This window comes from Staurois parvus, unplaced genomic scaffold, assembly GCF_062004578.1.
Source record: "Staurois parvus isolate SC_StPar_1 unplaced genomic scaffold, SC_StPar_1.0 ptg000978l, whole genome shotgun sequence".
Classification (NCBI taxonomy): domain Eukaryota; kingdom Metazoa; phylum Chordata; class Amphibia; order Anura; family Ranidae; genus Staurois; species Staurois parvus.
Genome location: NW_028318774.1, coordinates 1 through 19,403, shown reverse-complemented (window position 1 = coordinate 19,403; position 19,403 = coordinate 1). Strand labels below are relative to the sequence as shown.

General features: G+C 48.4%; 1 protein-coding gene across 3 annotated transcripts in view; it reads right to left on the bottom strand.

Moving 5' to 3' along the window:
* The window catches only part of MIS18BP1 (MIS18 binding protein 1), a 52,535-nt gene extending 33,132 nt beyond the window's left edge, over window positions 1-19,403 (bottom strand). For 2 of the 3 annotated variants that reach the window (XM_089657211.1, XM_089657213.1), the window contains exons 1-7: window positions 19,309-19,403; window positions 14,579-15,056; window positions 8,434-8,526; window positions 6,906-7,306; window positions 3,966-4,039; window positions 2,205-2,335; window positions 2,043-2,130 (exon numbers count right to left, since the gene is read on the bottom strand). In XM_089657211.1, the coding sequence (XP_089513337.1) occupies window positions 2,043-2,130; window positions 2,205-2,335; window positions 3,966-4,039; window positions 6,906-7,306; window positions 8,434-8,526; window positions 14,579-14,978 (1,187 nt within the window). In that variant the 5' untranslated portion in view covers window positions 14,979-15,056; window positions 19,309-19,403. The remainder of the gene's footprint in view (window positions 1-2,042; window positions 2,131-2,204; window positions 2,336-3,965; window positions 4,040-6,905; window positions 7,307-8,433; window positions 8,527-14,578; window positions 15,057-19,308) is intronic. The other variant, XM_089657212.1, reaches the window with a different exon arrangement.

The following is a 19,403-nucleotide window of genomic DNA, read 5'->3' as shown; positions in this document are numbered from 1 at the left end:
CTTTAGACACGGTCATGTTTCACATGACTGTCATATGCCTTTAAGCGTTTTGTATTTTGTCTCTGCTCCTCCCCTTCCTTTGGTTTAGTTCATGCTGTATAAATAGCTCCACCCTTTTGTTCATTTACCCAATAATGCACCTCAGCATCAAGCCTCCTGTCTTATGGAGTAGATCACATTATGATCTTTTGATCTATCCGATGTTCATTGTTGTAAGATTCTCTCAGTTTATGGAATAACTTCACAAGATCTACAACAGGTGTCGTCTGGATCGAGTCACTGCCTGTGTTATTCAACTAAGATTGAAGTTCTCACCATCTCATCACAACTGTAAGTTACAGAGATCACACTTTCAATGCTTAGATTGGAGAGACAGAACAGACACAAATGGGCCTATTTTTAAGTTTATTACATTTTTATTAAAATTTAGTAAACTTTAACAAGGATACAGAGGTGTGTGTCTGTCGGCCGAGCCCTTGTTCCTATGATCCAGCGGATGCGTTTGAGAAAACTAAACCGCACACAGCTCTAAAAGGTGGTGGAATGTGAAATGGAGAGGAGAGCTTCCCCAATCTAACTTATCAAGACCCTGTCTTTCAGGAAGTTTGGTAGGAATCCAGGCAATAAGGTGATGTGAGTGGAGGCACCAATATATGAAGGGAGAGGACAGTGTTCATTTGGTTGAAGTTCTTTAAGGGCTCATGCACACATGCAAATTATTCTATGTAGATCTGGCTGCCAGCTAGATCCTGTCCCTACACCTTGATTGTTAGGAGGCAGGCAGCTTCTGAGGTCTTGAGCTGTCAGTTGCTAGGATGCAGACAGCTTCTGCTGCCACTCATCCTCAGAAGGTAGAATACAGGCAGCTCCTACCAACTCATACTTGACTGATGATGCAGATGAGCTTCCTGTCCTCGGATGCTAGGACACTAGCCAATAGCGTATATTTGCACAAACTGCTGTATGTATGCAAGCGTTAGCACAAACTATTGCATCCATACAGGGGTTGTGTGCTTCTGTGTGCACAGGCCCATAAACACAGCTGTCATCCAAACATAGTATTTTTCGCCTGCATGCACGAGTTCTAAAAAAGGAAGAAAGGACAAGGGGAAGGATAAATTGAAAGGGGGGGAATAGGGAACTAAATAAGTAATGCTTTCAGGTACTGTAGCAGTAAGGCTTGGGTGGGTGTGTTAGATCCACACAGTAAGGAATTTCTAATGGGTATCCACTGGTAAGTTTCTCATCAATGAAGAACATGTTGCCTAACTTGGGTAACATGCTACCGAACAGGGTAGGGTATGAATAGGAAGGTTTAATAAATAGACTTTTACACTATCAGCTTTTCCTTTTTTGTGACACCTACGTGAGGAGCATACCCAAAGGAGTTAGAGCAGCAGTGGTCCCAGACTCCCCCCCCCCCCCCCCCAAGGGGCACAAGCGCTTTAGGACTCATAAAAAAAGGTCATGGCTCGGCTATCCGGTGAGTTTTCTTGTGTGAAGGTAACGTGGGTGTTCACTTACATAGGAGTACAAAGCATTATATGGAATATTGCAAGGGGAGAGTAATGGAATAAGCACTGTGCACGGTTATTGGACATTTCATTGTTTGTGTACTTTTTTTTAACCCAAAACACACAGGACACTTTTTTGGGACTTTAAAACTCACACTTTGTTTATTGCACTTTATTGGTTGAAATCCTAATATTGATTACATTGATGCACTTTGTGCTGCCATATAGTATTTATATAGAGTGACACTTGTGTGTTTGACACCGCAGCTTTGTTTATAATAAGTTGATTTTAGCTGCAATATGCCCCAACATTGCTCCCTTCATCAGACAAAGTAGGATCAACCCCAGAGCCAACCCAATAGTGATTTCCACATATTCGTGACTGATAAAACCATGCTGTCTTTCATGGTTATTTTGAAAGCAGATATTAAATAGGGACCCATTAGCTAGCTGCAAACTTTGTATATTGGCAACATACTTTTAAATCTTACAAAACATCTATACATAACACAAAATTTGTAAAGTTACCTTTTAAACTCTAAGAAGGAGTTGACATAACTTTTCCAGTTGTCAGGAAAACCGAGTTGAAACTTTTCTACAAGCCAAGATGGACAACCTGAAGAGATAAACAGCACATGAAGTCTCCGATATCACAGGGGATTTAATATTTTACTTGTTAGATTAACCTACCAGCTTGCAACATGCAGGCAGTGTCTGGATTACCCTGCAGTTCATACACTCGGCCTGTCAGAGTCTTCACTTTGTGTGAATCAATGCGATGCGTAATGATATTGCTGTGCCAGTAGAGGTCTTCACAGTCTCTGCACAAGACAGAAGAAAACTTATGTCAATATATAGGAGAGAAAATAATTAAGGGACTTTCAAGGTACCAAGAAAAATCAAAATACGTACAAGATGATAAAAATTAATAGCTTCATTTTGGTCAGTAAAATTCAACAGTCAACATTGTACACAAGATCGACTCAATACAGCATGACCCAGTCATTGAAAAACACCATGCTCATATCTCATATGTTGCCCAATCTACAATATAATCACAACAGTGGCCAACTGCATTTCATTGAATATTTCCAAAGGCAAAAGATTCTTCACCTTAATGTGTTCCACTAGCTCTTACATCCCCCCCATAGGCTCTTGCTGCTGTCAAATCCTGTGAGAAGGGAGCGGGCAACTATAACTTGTTACCTTACTTTCAACACACACACACTTAGAATCACTTTAAAGATTAGGTTAACCCAACATTTCATATTACTGCCTGTTGTACTTTGTACTTGTATGAGAAAAAACATGGTGACATGGATTAATGGAGGAGTTTGCGTTAAATGAATGAAACCGCGTTTTCCGTTTGCAATGCTCAGATACAGTTTAGTTAAGATTTAACTTAAAGTTTAAGACTTTTCACCCGCCATTGAATAATTTGGAAATATTCAAACCCCCTTTGTCCAATACTGGTCTAATTATACGGTAGAAAGTGTACTGTTAGAAGATGGCGTTTGCATGGTTTAGAAATATATACAGCAATAAAGGGGGGGGGGGGGGGCATGAGCATGGTGGTGGAACTGCACTGCATCAGAGTACCACAAACCAAAAATGCTATATAATTATTAATATTCAAAACAAACTCCTCCATCTATGTCTTCATGCTTTATTTTGCTGAGAAATAATTTTGAAAAACACCCCTTGGCATTTCTGAAGTGGCCATCTTGAGTAAAAGCAAATGATTTATGTAACGGTTACTTCCTGGAATCTATCGGTCCTTAGCTCAGGCATTAGCTGAGCTGAGAACCCTCCCCTCCTGAAGACTCCTGGGATGTAGGACTCATTTGCTTATGCATGGAAACCAGAAAGTAAATGAAGGAATGTAAAGAAAAAAGTTAAGTAAATATGATATACTTTTCTATGCATTTACTAATGCTAGCAGCGTAAGAATTAGAAATATTCCATGTTGATTGAGAGTGACGTGCCGCTTTTATATGTTTTACTATGTGCGAGTCTAGCTGTATCGAGCTTAAGGCCTTATTCCCACAGGGCATGCTAAAGTGCACTACGTGAAGGGCCATGTTTACCCGCATCCTTGTGCAGGCAGTCCCTTTGATGTCAACTGGGATGCAGCGACTGCACGGACATAAATGCTGCTCCCAATCTGACATCTGCATTGTTGCATGGCCCCAAAACGCACACTGTGTATGGGACATATATCTGCATGGATGTCAAATCCATCCACTAATCGCAGGCTCCCATAAAAGAAAAAAAATAAATGCACTTTTGTTTCCCCCGTGAAAAAAAAATGCATTTATTCATTTAGTTTATTTGTAAAGGTGAACTTAGCCATTAACTATATGTTACCTTTGGCAAATCTATCAACAGATCCTAAATTTGGCACAAGTTTTTCCCCTAAGTGAAACAGGAAAAAAAAAATAAAATACTTACACTCGTTTTCCTTCTACGAAGACTCCTTTGTTCTCAATGCCTTTCACAAACCATTCACTCAGTGCAATCTTCTCCTGGAGAAAAAAAGAAAATTCTTCATATGTTTAAGTCAAAATGTATTTTGCTACATTGGTAAAAATAATAAGTGTATATTGACTAACAGTGGCTGGGAGGGACACGGACACTAAAAACAGTGATCAGATATAATACTATACACTGTACTAATGACACTGGCTGGGCAGGGTTCACCATCAAGGGGAAATCAAGGGGTTAACTGTGTGCCTAACAAGTATGTGTGCTGCTTTCAGGCTCCGTTCACATACCTGCATTTTGTGTGGTCAATGCTTTCTCTAGTGCTTTTTGCTGTTTGTGTTGCATTTTTCTACATTTTGTAGAGCTTTTTTTTTTTTGGTTAAATTGGAATTTTTTTTGCTGCTGGACAGAAAATGAAAAAGCAAAAAAAAAAAAAAAAAGAAAAGAAAATGCACAATGCACTTCAGCAGCTTCTCCACTGAACTCTATTGTAGCAAAAATGCTGCTTTTTGATTTATAAAAGTCCCTGACCCTTTCCAGAAATGCAGTAGCTCAAAAAAAGCAGCGATGTGAACATGTTATACAGGAACGTAAATGTGCTGATGATCACACAAGAATACACCACCTTTCTCGGATGTACACTCACCAGATGAAAACTGGTACAAGCAATCAAGCATTAAAAATTTGAGAATGGAAGGCGGACAAAGGGTTAAACCGGACCCAATTTGTCCTGGGCACTCGGATGGGAAGTCAACCCTTGTCCTAGAGGGAATAGCTCACCACAGGAGCCAATAAGGTTGCATATAGTGTACTATTTATTAGAACATTAAAAAGTATCCATGTGGAGACAGAAATCAAAAAGCATAATAGTGTCATCCATTTGTGTTTTTATATCTGCCTGGCGTTAAAAAATTACTTCAACTTTAAAAAAACCAAACATCTTTTTGCAGGTACCAAAATATGCATTTATTTATTTTGTTTTTATTAGGAGCTAAAAAAAAAAAAACAAAAAAAACAAAAAAAAAAAAAATATTGCATCATCGATCAGCAGATTGCAGGTCTCATGCAGGACTCCTGCCGGCCTCAGGAAGGCAAGTGGTTAACAAAGCTTTATTCTCAACAACAAAAACCCTCTCTCTTATGTAGCCCTTCTGTGTACCTTGACAGATGCAGGTCAGGTTTACACACAGTTGTGCCTCTCAGCTTTTGCCTATTACCGTCTTAGGATCCCTAAGAACTTAGTACATTTAAAATCGTAATAAGTGAGCAATAGTCTCCAGTCTCTGACGATCACTGCTATTACAGGTTTAAATGTGCCAAGTTCTTGAGGATCCTAAGCAGGTTAATAGGCAAAAGCTGAGAGGCATACCTGTGTGTAAATCTGTCATGTATCTGTAGAGGTACACAGAAGGGCTACATAAGACAAGAGGTTGCTGTGCTATTAAATAAATATACACTCACCGGCCACTTTATTAGGTACACCTTGAAAGTGCCAAGAAATTCTCCCCACACACCATTACACCACCACCTCCAGCCTGAACCATTGATACAAGGCAGGATGGATCCATGCTTTCCAGCTGTTTATGCCAAATTCTGACCCTACCAACTGAATGTTGCAGCAACCAGTCTGCCCATTCTTCACGGACATCAACAAGGTATTGTCATCCACACAACTGCTGCTCTTTGGAGATTTTCTCTTTTTCGGATCATTCTCTATAAACCCTAGAGACTGTTGTGCAAGAAAATCCCAGTAGATCAGCAGTTTTTTTTAAATACCCATACCAGCCCGTCTCGCACCAACAACCATGTCACGTGTCAAAGTCACTTAAATCCCCTTTCTTCCCCATTCTGATGCTTACATCTAGATGCCTAAATGCATTGAGATGCTGCCATGTGATTGGCTGATTAGCAATCTTTGTTACCAAGCTATTGAACAGGTGTACCTAATAAAGTAGCCAGTGAGTGTAAATAAAAAATGTGAACTTTTAATACACAAGCCATTTTATACTCTGGATCAGCCTGCATGTGTCACAGGAAAGCATGGAGGTTTCTGTTCAGAGTATAAAATGGCAAAGTAAAATAAAAGTTATAAATTACTTATACTTACCTTGCAGGTCCCACAAGGCGGGCAACTAAGAAATTTATTGGTTTTATTTTATTTACCCCCCAGTTTGACTCCAGCAACCATCCTACCCCTTCCCATCCCCAGTCTGAGCCCGGACCCACCAAATAACCCCCAGATCTGACCCTAGACCTATCAACTACCTCCAATCTGACCATGGAGCCGTCACCCCCCCCTCCCCAAGTTATTCCACAGCACCACCCTCTCCCCCAAGTACAGAAACCCCCTCCTCTCCCCACCACACATACAGAGCAGAGGTGGGTATCTGTCATTAGGTGGATGTGGTGTCAGTGGTTGTTCTTGATGTACATCCATGATGTCAGGAAATCTTCCCCGGTACGGAGGCCCCTCCTCCCGGACAGGATGGAGGACAGCGGGGGATCCAGCATGATTCTCCATTTACAGACAGAGGACAGCCCGTGCAGGAAACTACACAGGATGGGCGGGGCCAGTGAGGACAATCTTCATGAAAAGACCAATAGACTATGTGGTATATATCTTCCCATGGAGACTAGGGCTAGGTTCACACCTGTGTGGGTGGTGCCGCTGCGAGACCCACACAAATTCCTGCAGCTGCTACCACCCTCACAGTGAACCGTGGGACCCGCGGACGGGTGCAAACCCAATCCCTCCCCTCCACGCTATGCAACTGAGCCCAGATGCCAGGATGCAGTTTCTAGTCGCCATGGTGACCTGCGGTCTGGGATTTGTCGAGCCCTGCATGAATAGTGAACATTATAAAAAAAAAGTTGCACATGAGTAATTCTATAGCAGAAAGTTTGTACCTCCTGTTTGGATTGGTTCTCCTGCTTTGGGCAGTTCTCTTTTCTCAAGGAGACTTCAGGAGCGCTCTCTTTTCGAGGGATGTGTATTTTTGGTGAAGTAATCGCAAGTTTATAGAGATCATCAAGAGGATCGTGGCTGGTGTTCCTTTTTTCAGGTTGATTATCTGACAATGTTTTCTTTCCCTCGTCTGCTCCAGGAAGCCTCTGCTTGGCCGGCTTTGGACTGGTGACTTTAGGACTTAATACTTTAGCAGCTGTAATAATTCCTTGGTTTTCTTGGGGTATTTCATGCCTTGCATGATCAAAATCGTCCTCAAAAACACTTGGACTAGTGGTGTTCAAGTGACCATCAACAGCAGGCAACTTGTCCTGTAAATTCTGTGTCTGCTTCCAACCTAGATCTAAGAAAAAGAAAAAAAAGATAAGCCTAAAGTATACCCGTTGCTTTACGTCTGTGGCAAACTTCAGACACGTAGCAATCGGCAGGCGGCAAGCCCAGCGAACACAACACATTCAGGTAAATGGGGAAGTGCCGCAAATGCCCCACAATCATGTACATTGCATTGCGGTGTGCCTGTCGGCACAAATGGGGTTATAACAGGCGGTGAGGAGGTGTCACATCACTTCCTCACCACCTGTAAGTAGACTCCGGAGTGCAATCCAAAAGCAGATTGGGCTTCAGAGGCAAGGGCGAGCTAGAGGCATGTCTACTTCAACCCTAAAGGCTTTTAAAGCATCACCTATGGAAAATCTTTAGGTTGTTTTTGTGACATTTCACCAGTGCACTCACGGGTCATAACGTGCCGGCATCCATTTACTGGACGCAACATCATCCTTTATATTTTAACAATACTACAGTTACTTTTAGGAGTTATTAGAACTAATGTAGGAGCCAAAAGAAAAAGTACTTCTAATACCACAAATATTAAACAGGAATTGATTTATATTTTTAATATAATGTACAAGTGACTTTCAAAAGCAAATATTTACAAGCCCCGCCACCCCATTCTGTGGGGCTTCCCTACAGATTTTCAATTAGAGTGAGACAGTCTTAAAGAAAGCGGCTTTTTCTGTGCTCTTTGAAACAGTGGCTACAATTGGCTCCTGGGCTTTAGCCACCCCTGCAATCCAGTGCACTTCTGACCTACATACCCACCCGCTCCATTACCACATTAGGTTCACTGCTAAATGGTGCTTGCCATATCAAAACGGAATACTATCACACCCAAGCAAGTTCACCCATGTTCATGCAGATTTATTGTGATCACTACAGTCCATGTAGGTGAAGCAGAAAGACAAACCATTAGGGAGCAAGAAAGGTGGTGATACCAAATGGCATTATAGAAGAGCAGTTCCATTCAAGCATGCACATACTAGGTAGATGGAGAGTACAACCCACCAATAGGTGTATGAAGGGAAGGAAGAGTTCGTGCAAAACACAGAAGAAATGGATTATGGAGAGGACTGACAATGTTAGCACACAGAAGCAGCCTGTGTTGGAAGGTATACACCTTCTTGAATTACTTACTAGTTTCTTGTTCACTCGCTCCATTGGGGGCATTAACAGAGCCAGCGCTGCTTTGCAGTGGCCTGATATTAAGAAGCTTTGAAATAGGTACACCTGTGGATGACCCCATATTGTGCTGGTTAAAATTAACAAGTTTTACAAATATACAGATATTCTGTGCAATGGTGAAGGTGGGAGAACACAAAGAAGCCCCACTGTTTATAATTCTTACTTTGGCAATAGGACTCGGTTCACACCAGGTGCTTAGGACTGGCTGGGTCATCTTGCTCAGCACAGTCCCAATGCAAAAAAAGGCAATGTGCTTTGCTTACAATCAGCTCAATTAACACCACTGTGCTATGGTGGTGTGCGCTGAAAGAAGGCATGCAGCACCTTTTTCAATGCAGTGTGGAGCAACATCCACTGCACCACACTGCAACCGTCAGGATTTAATGAAACTAAAGAAAGAATGGGGGGGAAAAAAAAAAAAAAAAAAAAAGGAGGGAGGGGCGGGGTTGCTGTACAATGCACATTTTCCCCTGCATCAGCATTGCAGCCTTCTCATTGCACACCAGCAGCTATATTCTAACAAAACTGTTGGTATGAGCAGGCCCTTAAAGACATTATTAAAGCGGAACTAAACTCTGCTCCAGCCAAAGTCAGAATGAAGTGTTCCCGATCCTGCGCCTCCTGGGATACTTACATCACACCTCCCAGGAGGCTGCAGGAAGAGGCAACCGGAAGACTAGGATTGTATGTTCTTTGATGAGCACTACAGTTAAGTGGGAAAAACATTGGGGGTTGAGTACCACAAAAATACATAAATCAATTTAACAAAATAACATACACCAGGCACAAAACCAATGCAAACCACAAGACGACAACCTCTAGTTCTGCAGTAGCAGAGGAACTACATGTCTCAGAATGTCTTTTCTAGAAAACTGGCTCATTTTAGTGGCCCCGTGGAAAGAAGCCCAGTTCTGTGAGGCAGCCAATTTGCGTGCTGTCGTTCAATACCACCAAAAGAAAGCTGTCTCAAAAAAGAAAAAAAAAAAAAAAAAAAAAAAAGTCATAGGTGTCCAGTGTTGCATGACCGTGCAATAGTCAAAGTGCAACAGCACTGAAAGCTGAAAACTGGCTTGGGCAGAAAGGGAGTGAAAGTGCCCGGTAGGCAACTGGTCAATAGAATTTAGAACCTTTTGCCACTCCATTGACAACTGGTAAACATGGCTATACATCAGGGTGGATAAAAAAAAAAAAAAAAAAAAAATAATATCAATGAGTTAAAAAATAAATGAATGAATAAATCAGATTTTATTTAAATCGGATTTTTTAGATTATCAAATTTATTTCAATAAAATGCTTTGTGGAGTAAAAATATATAAAAGATAGTTTACTATTATAGATACATTAACTATTATACAGGATTTCTATAGCGCCAATAGTTTGCTCAGCGCTTTACATTAATAATTTAGTTTATGCAGCATGAAATGGAGCTTAGTTATGTAGTATGAGGTTGTATATTCTGCAATATTTACATTTTTGATAAACTCATTCAATGAATCCAAGCTCTGCAAGCTGAGATCACATGCACTGCATTGATGCAGTCACATTTTCACAGTAACCATGAGAAAACACACAAAATAAAAGAATTTGAGTCGTTCAACTATGTGTGATGAACCTATTAACCTAAAATCTGTTCTGATATCGCCGTTTTACTAACCTGACAGCTTATTATTCTAAAATGGAAACCCTCATTTGGTTTGCAAATATTAAAGATTCTAACTACCAGCAAGAAGGAGTTGGATTCCTTACATTTAAAGAGCACCTGTCATTTTAGATCCATCATGGAAGCTCCTGTTAGCGGGCATCCACGCACCTGCTGCCGCCAAGTCCCTCACCTTGTTGTATCACTGCCGCATCACCATAAAAATACAAAAAATAGTGCAGCACTAACAACCTATACTAAAATACAAATGAGATAAATGGAAATATCACATAGAATGCACAATAAATATTCAGTGTTAGGTGCTCATAAAATGAATACTATGTGCAGCAGTCCATAAATGCCAATGATGGTGAAAAATCACAGCAAAACTGAGGTGATCACAGTGCCACTCAGTGTGCGGTCAATCCACAGATAGCCCCTCACCTCCTTGATGCGACCCACTGGGCCAAACAGCTATGTAGGTGACCTTATACACCCAATAAGGTATCATCAAAGGATGGAACGTATGGAGAGATCCCTCCAATATCTTCTCCTATCTCTTAGGTACTCGATTCCACAAAACCGTTTAAGATACCATTTACTCACATGTAAAATGACAAAGATCAGCTTTTTCCCATATCGTGGGTGTGTTCAGGAAGTCACGTGGATCGTGACGTAAACGCGTTAAGGTACGCACTGACATCATTTCCGGTGGCGCGGTGACGTTATTTCCGGCGTCGGCGCCATTTCTGGAGGGATTGTGGAGCTGCATGCATTTCTTAGCATGAGAACCATGGAAACACACCCATGATATGGGAAAAAGCTGATCTTTGTCATTTTACATGTGAGTGGGCATTTTATTTATATTCATGTTATTATTAAAACTGGATTACACTATGGAGGATCTTCTTTGTTTTTAATGGTATCTTAAACGGTTTTGTGGAATCGAGTACCTAGGAGATAGAAGATATTGGAGGGATCTCTCCATACGTTCCATCCTTTGATGATACCTTATTGGGTGTATAAAGGTCACCTACATAGCTGTTTGGCCCAGTGGGTCGCATCAAGGAGGTGAGGGGCCATCTGTGGATTGACCGCACACTGAGTGGCGCTGATCTCCTCAGAGTTTTGCTGTGATTTTTCACCATCATTGGCATTTATGGACTGCTGCACATAGTATTCATTTTATGAGCACCTAACACTGAATATTTATTGTGCATTCTATATGTGATATTTCCATTTATCTCATTTGTATTTTAGTATAGGTTGTTAGCGCTGCACTATTTTTTGTATTTTTAGGTTCTTTCCTTGTGGTTGAGGCGAGTGTGTGCTGCTTATTAATAGGTGTTCCATTGAGCGCAGGAGTTATTTCATTATCTAGTAACTGCCACATCACCAGCCATCCCATTAAAGTGAATGGGACGGTCAGTGAGTCAACAGCGGGTCAGAGGAGCCGCTGCGGGACAGAGATGACAGCTGCTCTTTAAAAAATTATGATTTAAAAATCAAGACTTTTCACTAGTGATTTAAATCCAATCCACCCTGCTACACATACAATTCAATTCAGGTTTACAACCACTTTAAAAATCAGTATTCATTTAAAACGGACTACCTTGATGTCCATAAAATCCTTGCAGAAAGGGATTCCATCATAATCACCAATCCCAAAATAATCCTGTGCCACCACAACCACTACTGTATACAGCAACAAAAACATTTCCTGAATTAATCAAAACAAACAAGGATTGCTGTTCCACTCCGCCTGCATTCACATCTGAGCAGAGTGTGATATCTGTGATGTTGAGGCTTTTTTTTCTTCGGTCAAGCATTTTTCCCACATACACCAGGCTTCAGGCGTTTGCTTCCTGGGTCGGGCAAACAGAGGAGGAGTTTTATAGGAGGGGAATTCTAAACGTATGGGAAACGCAAACATTGCACATTCACAGGTGTTCCCACTGAAGTCTCTGGGATCAAAAACACCTGAATATGCAAAAAAAAAAAAAAATAATAATGGACATACTTTTTTGAGCTTATGGTACACAGCGACTGCAGAGGGTGTGAACAGTCACAATTAGAAAGAACAGGATTCTGTGTAGTCAGGTGTAGATTATAAGAACTTTTTTACCTGCCACATGATTTGTATTACCCCAAATCTAAAGTTATGAAGCTGTGTAAAATCTATATACCAAATACCAGCACCCCTGTGTATTCTCTGTCCCTTCCACCAGTAGATCCACTGCTGTGTGGAAAGGTTCTCCCATACACCCCTTTTCTTCAGCATTAGCCAATCCGTGCGCAACTTTTTTAGCTGGTTCTTAGATTTGAAGCAAATTAGTCAAGGCCTGGTTTACATCATAATGTACAAGTATGCACCGCGTACAAATACATTATGACAGACTTATTAAACGGAGCTCTCCAGCACTCTCCCCGATGCTTCCATCTTTGTTCAGTCTTCTGTCCAGATTTGGAATCTTCAGCCGCTTGAATGGCCAGAAAGAAGTGACATCACAAACACGCATGTGCACAGGAGGTACATCGTCGCAGCGCGGGCTGTAACTGTGGTCTGAGCTGTGCATGTCCAGCTCCAATCACATTACCCGCTGACAGGCAGGGGAAGATCTATGTAGATTTTACAAAGCATCACAACTTTTTGGGGGGAATTTGGGCTGTACATCCAGTCCTGGGATTTACACAGCTTTGCCGCACAGCACTGCCGTGTCCAGCTTTGCCGCACAGCACTGCCGTGTCCAGCTTTGCCGCACAGCACTGCCGTGTCCAGCTTTGCCGCACAGCACTGCCGTGTCCAGCTTTGCCGCACAGCACTGCCGTGTCCAGCTTTGCCGCACAGCACTGCCGTGTCCAGCTTTGCCGCACAGCACTGCCGTGTCCAGCTTTGCCGCACAGCACTGCCGTGTCCAGCTTTGCCGCACAGCACTGCCGTGTCCAGCTTTGCCGCACAGCACTGCCGTGTCCAGCTTTGCCGCACAGCACTGCCGTGTCCAGCTTTGCCGCACAGCACTGCCGTGTCCAGCTTTGCCGCACAGCACTGCCGTGTCCAGCTTTGCCGCACAGCACTGCCGTGTCCAGCTTTGCCGCACAGCACTGCCGTGTCCAGCTTTGCCGCACAGCACTGCCGTGTCCAGCTTTGCCGCACAGCACTGCCGTGTCCAGCTTTGCCGCACAGCACTGCCGTGTCCAGCTTTGCCGCACAGCACTGCCGTGTCCAGCTTTGCCGCACAGCACTGCCGTGTCCAGCAATGGAGGAGACCTGTTTTTTTTTTCTCTGCTGCAGTTCAGTAACCGTGACAGATCTGGAACCTTCTCCAGCCCGTAGCTGCTAGTGAAATGAACAGCAGCAGACTAACGAGTCCATATCTGTCACTCTGCTCTCTGTCCTCCTATCAACAAGTCCCTTGTTGGCAGCATAAGCACTACACCACAGATGACTGGCTCCTTGCGCTGCTTTTTCCCCTCCCAGTCTAGGCTGCAGGAAATTACACAAAGATTATATCATGCCAAATTCAAGTACATATACAGAATTAAAATACAATTTAAAGTATACAAGGACATTAATAAATGCAGAGCAGCAATTGTGTGTCTTTTAGAAGGTGAAACAGGAAGGCGCTTCTAAGTGCAGTATTCCAGGTCCACTTTAATAAGAAGCGGTTAAAAACACTTACAATGTAGTAGTACAAACAGGCTCTAATGTAATCCGTCAGTAGCAGGGCTCTGTCCTCTGAGCAATGGAGCTGCTGTGCCAGCCAGCAGCTGCAGGGGGAGCTTGAGGAGAGGTGTTAAAGATGGCCGCCGCCCTGTTCGAACCGCTGGAGCACACGCTGGAAGGCACGCTGGCCACAGACTGGAAGTGACGTGAGCATGGAATGGCGACACGTTTCAGGGCATGTGCAGAGCTCCTTCTTCAAAACCAATGTCCAGGCTTAGGGAGAGCCAGTAAAATAGGGTAAAGAGGCGGGAAAAGGGGCATTCGGTGGGAAGGAAGGTACACGCCTCCCAAAGACCAAGCTGGATGTAAATACGGAGTTGACCTGGAATACTGCACTTAGAAGCGCTTTCCTGTTTCACCTTCTTCTGCACAGAGTTTGTCTCCACTCTTTAGAAGTGCTGCTCAGTAACGGTTTCCCTACACACCACCCATCATCAGCTGCCATACTTTCACAGCATCGTCCACCAACGCGCCCTACTACCTACCTTAATCATGTCTATTGCAATCATGTTTATCTTTAAGGTCGATGCAAAAGGAAGGGATGGAGGGAAGTTACCTCTGCTGCCAGCCTTATAGTAGGGGAAATGGCATCAACAACATGAAAAAACGACCTGTCTAATCCCCGACAATGAATGGCTGGGGGTGGCTACTACCTACAGATATAACAGGACACTTGGGGGTGAATATCCCCTCTAAAGAGACACCTGGTAGAGTCCCATAACAGATCATCTCACCTTCTTCACGGTTAAAGAAAACACCCATAAAGCCATTAGAGTTCCATGGCCCAAGGGGGCTCTTCCTGGTCTTTGGATGAGGCATGGCCTCCTTGGCTGCATCAGGTTCCATACTTTCCCTCTGCAATTTGGAGAAAACCATGCTAATATCCGAGAGATCTGGTGGATCCGCTCTGCCTGGAATCAATGTTGACTGAAGAGTTGTACTTAAGGCACTTGTGTTGGTAATTATTCTAGAGGGTCTTTCAATGGATAGAGTCTGCTGCCATCGTCCCCGAATGTCTTTCAGTGGAGTGTGTGTATTTGGAGGGATGGAGTCCAGTGGAACCCAACTTGTCTCAAGATCCTTACCAGAGCGAGCTTTCACCTGCGGATTTTCCACAATTCTCATAACATTCATTTCCGAGTAGGAGTCTCAATGCGTTTATTCCCCGAAGATTATACAATGGAACTCATCACAGGGCCAGGCCGATTCCTCCTAGAAAGACAACAAGCCGTTACTTTTCTAAATAAAACCGTACCAAAGATCAATGAAATGCGTCATGCAAGGTGGCAAGAGCAAGGACACGCCTCATGCAAGGTGGCAAGAGCAAGGAAATGCTATCACAGCGTGAAGAAAGTACTGCCCATAACCAGCAAATGTCACAGATTATCAATGCCCTGATCATCAGTGCAGCCCATCAGTGCCGCCTATGAGAGCCCATCAGTGCCGCCTATGAGAGCCCATCAGTGCCGCCTATGAGAGCCCATCAGTGCCGCCTATGAGAGCCCATCAGTGCCGCCTATGAGAGCCCATCAGTGCCGCCTATGAGAGCCCATCAGTGCCGCCTATGAGAGCCCATCAGTGCCGCCTATGAGAGCCCATCAGTGCCGCCTATGAGAGCCCATCAGTGCCGCCTATGAGAGCCCATCAGTGCCGCCTATGAGAGCCCATCAGTGCCGCCTATGAGAGCCCATCAGTGCCGCCTATGAGAGCCCATCAGTGCCGCCTATGAGAGCCCATCAGTGCCGCCTATGAGAGCCCATCAGTGCCGCCTATGAGAGCCCATCAGTGCCGCCTATGAGAGCCCATCAGTGCCGCCTATGAGAGCCCATCAGTGCCGCCTATGAGAGCCCATCAGTGCCGCCTATGAGAGCCCATCAGTGCCGCCTATGAGAGCCCATCAGTGCCGCCTATGAGAGCCCATCAGTGCCGCCTATGAGAGCCCATCAGTGCCGCCTATGAGAGCCCATCAGTGCCGCCTATGAGAGCCCATCAGTGCCGCCTATGAGAGCCCATCAGTGCCGCCTATGAGAGCCCATCAGTGCCGCCTATGAGAGCCCATCAGTGCCGCCTATGAGAGCCCATCAGTGCCGCCTATGAGAGCCCATCAGTGCCGCCTATGAGAGCCCATCAGTGCCGCCTATGAGAGCCCATCAGTGCCGCCTATGAGAGCCCATCAGTGCCGCCTATGAGAGCCCATCAGTGCCGCCTATGAGAGCCCATCAGTGCCGCCTATGAGAGCCCATCAGTGCCGCCTATGAGAGCCCATCAGTGCCGCCTATGAGAGCCCATCAGTGAAGGAGAAACATTACCCATTTGCAAAATTTTATAATAGAAAATTTTTTTCAAAAGTTGTGCTTTTTTGTGTTTTTAGTGCAAAATATAACCCCCCCGAGCTTCTTATTAAAGTGGACCTGGAATACTGCACTTAGAAGCGCCTTCCTGTTGCACCTTCTAAAAGACACACAATTGCTGCTGTGATTAAATACCACCAAAAGAAAGCTCTATGTGTGTGAAATGAAATGCTAGAACTCTCATATGTCATTTTTATCTCAATTGTCATTCAAAGTGCAACAGCACTGAAAGCTAGCCTGGGGGGGAAGGGGTTGAGGAGCCCGGTGAGGGGGGGGGGGGGGAAGGGGTTGAGGAGCCCGGAGAGGGGGGGGGAAGGGGTTGAGGAGCCCGGTGAGGGGGGGGGGGGAAAGGGGTTGAGGAGCCCGGTGAGGGGGGGGGGGGAAAGGGGTTGAGGAGCCCGGTGAGGGGGGGGGGGGGAAAGGGGTTGAGGAGCCCGGTGAGGGGGGGGGGGGAAAGGGGTTGAGGAGCCCGGTGAGGGGGGGGGGGGGGGAAAAGGGGTTGGGAGCCCGGTGAGGGGGGGGGGGGGAAAGGGGTTGAGGAGCCCGGTGAGGGGGGGGGGGGGGGAAAGGGGTTGAGGAGCCCGGTGAGGGGGGGGGGGGGGGGGGGAAAGGGGTTGAGGAGCCCGGTGAGGGGGGGGGGGGGGGAAAGGGGTTGAGGAGCCCGGTGAGGGGGGGGGGGGGGAAAGGGGTTGAGGAGCCCGGTGAGGGGGGGGGGGGGGAAAGGGGTTGAGGAGCCCGGTGAGGGGGGGGGGGGGAAAGGGGTTGAGGAGCCCGGTGAGGGGGGGGGGGGGGGGAAGGGGTTGAGGAGCCCGGTGAGGGGGGGGGGGGGGGGAAAGGGGTTGAGGAGCCCGGTGAGGGGGGGGGGGGGGGGAAAGGGGTTGAGGAGCCCGGTGAGGGGGGGGGGGGAAAGGGGTTGAGGAGCCCGGTGAGGGGGGGGGGGAAAGGGGTTGAGGAGCCCGGTGAGGGGGGGGGGGGGGGAAGGGGTTGAGGAGCCCGGTGAGGGGGGGGGGGGGGGGGGAAGGGGTTGAGGAGCCCGGTGAGGGGGGGGGGGGGAAGGGGTTGAGGAGCCCGGTGAGGGGGGGGGGGGGGAAGGGGTTGAGGAGCCCGGTGAGGGGGGGGGGGGGGGAAGGGGTTGAGGAGCCCGGTGAGGGGGGGGGGGGGGGAAGGGGTTGAGGAGCCCGGTGAGGGGGGGGGGGGGAAGGGGTTGAGGAGCCCGGAGAGGGGGGGGGGGGGGGAAGGGGTTGAGGAGCCCGGAGAGGGGGGGGGGGGGGAAGGGGTTGAGGAGCCCGGAGAGGGGGGGGGGGGGGAAAGGGGTTGAGGAGCCCGGTGAGGGGGGGGGGGGAAAGGGGTTGAGGAGCCCGGTGAGGGGGGGGGGGGGGAAAGGGGTTGAGGAGCCCGGTGAGGGGGGGGGGGGGGGGAAAGGGGTTGAGGAGCCCGGTGAGGGGGGGGGGGGGGGGAAGGGGTTGAGGAGCCCGGTGAGGGGGGGGGGGGGAAGGGGTTGAGGAGCCCGGAGAGGGGAGGGGGGGGGGGGGAAGGGGTTGAGGAGCCCGGAGAGGGGGGGGGGGGGGGGAAGGGGTTGAGGAGCCCGGAGAGGGGGGGGGGGGGAAGGGGTTGAGGAGCCCGGAGAGGGGGGGGGGGGGGAAAAGGGGTTGAGGAGCCCGGTGAGGGGGGGGGGGGGGGGAAAGGGGTTGAGGAGCCCGGTGAGGGGGGGGGGGGGGAAAGGGGTTGAGGAGCCCGGTGAGGGGGGGGGGGGGAAAGGGGTTGAGGAGCCCGGTGAGGGGGGGGGGGGGAAAGGGGTTGAGGAGCCCGGTGAGGGGGGGGGGGGGGAAGGGGTTGAGGAGCCCGGTGAGGGGGGGGGGGGGAAAGGGGTTGAGGAGCCCGGTGAGGGGGGGGGGGGGGAAAGGGGTTGAGGAGCCCGGTGAGGGGGGGGGGGGGAAAGGGGTTGAGGAGCCCGGTGAGGGGGGGGGGGGGAAAGGGGTTGAGGAGCCCGGTGAGGGGGGGGGGGGGAAAGGGGTTGAGGAGCCCGGTGAGGGGGGGGGGGGAAAGGGGTTGAGGAGCCCGGTGAGGGGGGGGGGGGGGAAGGGGTTGAGGAGCCCGGTGAGGGGGGGGGGGGAAAGGGGTTGAGGAGCCCGGTGAGGGGGGGGGGGGGAAAGGGGTTGAGGAGCCCGGTGAGGGGGGGGGGGGAAAGGGGTTGAGGAGCCCGGTGAGGGGGGGGGGGGAAAGGGGTTGAGGAGCCCGGTGGGGGGGGGGGGGGGAAAGGGGTTGAGCCCGGTGGGGGGGGGGGGGGAAAGGGGTTGAGCCCGGTGGGGGGGGGGGGGGAAAGGGGTTGAGCCCGGTGGGGGGGGGGGGGGAAAGGGGTTGAGCCCGGTGGGGGGGGGGGGGGGGAAAGGGGTTGAGCCCGGTGGGGGGGGGGGGGGAAAGGGGTTGAGCCCGGTGGGGGGGGGGGGAAAGGGTTGAGGAGCCCGGTGGGGGGGGGGGAAGGGGTTGAGGAGCCCGGTGGGGGGGGGGAAAAGGGGTTGAGCCCGGTGGGGGGGGGAAGGGGTTGAGGAGCCCGGTGGGGGGGGGAAGGGGTTGAGGAGCCCGGTGGGGGGGGGAAGGGGTTGAGGAGCCCGGTGGGGGGGGAAGGGGTTGAGGAGCCCGGTGGGGGGGGGGGAAGGGGTTGAGGAGCCCGGTGGGGGGGGGGAAGGGGTTGAGAGCCCGGTGGGGGGGGGGGGGAAGGGGTTGAGGAGCCCGGTGGGGGGGGGGGGGGGGGAGGGGTTGAGGAGCCCGGTGGGGGGGGGGGGGGAAGGGGTTGAGGAGCCCGGTGGGGGGGGGGGGAAGGGGTTGAGGAGCCCGTGGGGGGGGGGGGGGAAGGGGTTGAGGAGCCCGTGGGGGGGGGGGGGGGGAAGGGGTTGAGGAGCCCGTGGGGGGGGGGGGGGGGGAAGGGGTTGAGGAGCCCGTGGGGGGGGGGGGGGTTTGGGGGTTAAAGCCTCGTCCACGGCCAGCTTGTTACCACATAGCTCAGCATACCTCCAGAGGTCTAGAGGAGGCCGGACCCCAATGGGAGTCATAATATTATGGCCTCCCCTGACACAGACCAGAATACCTCATGAACACGTCTCCCTCACACTCACCTTTCCCGCCAGCTGCCCTCAGTCCGCCGTTATCACACTCAATTTAACTTCTCCCCTGCTCCTCACTGATTGGCCGCTCTTTTCCATAACCTCAC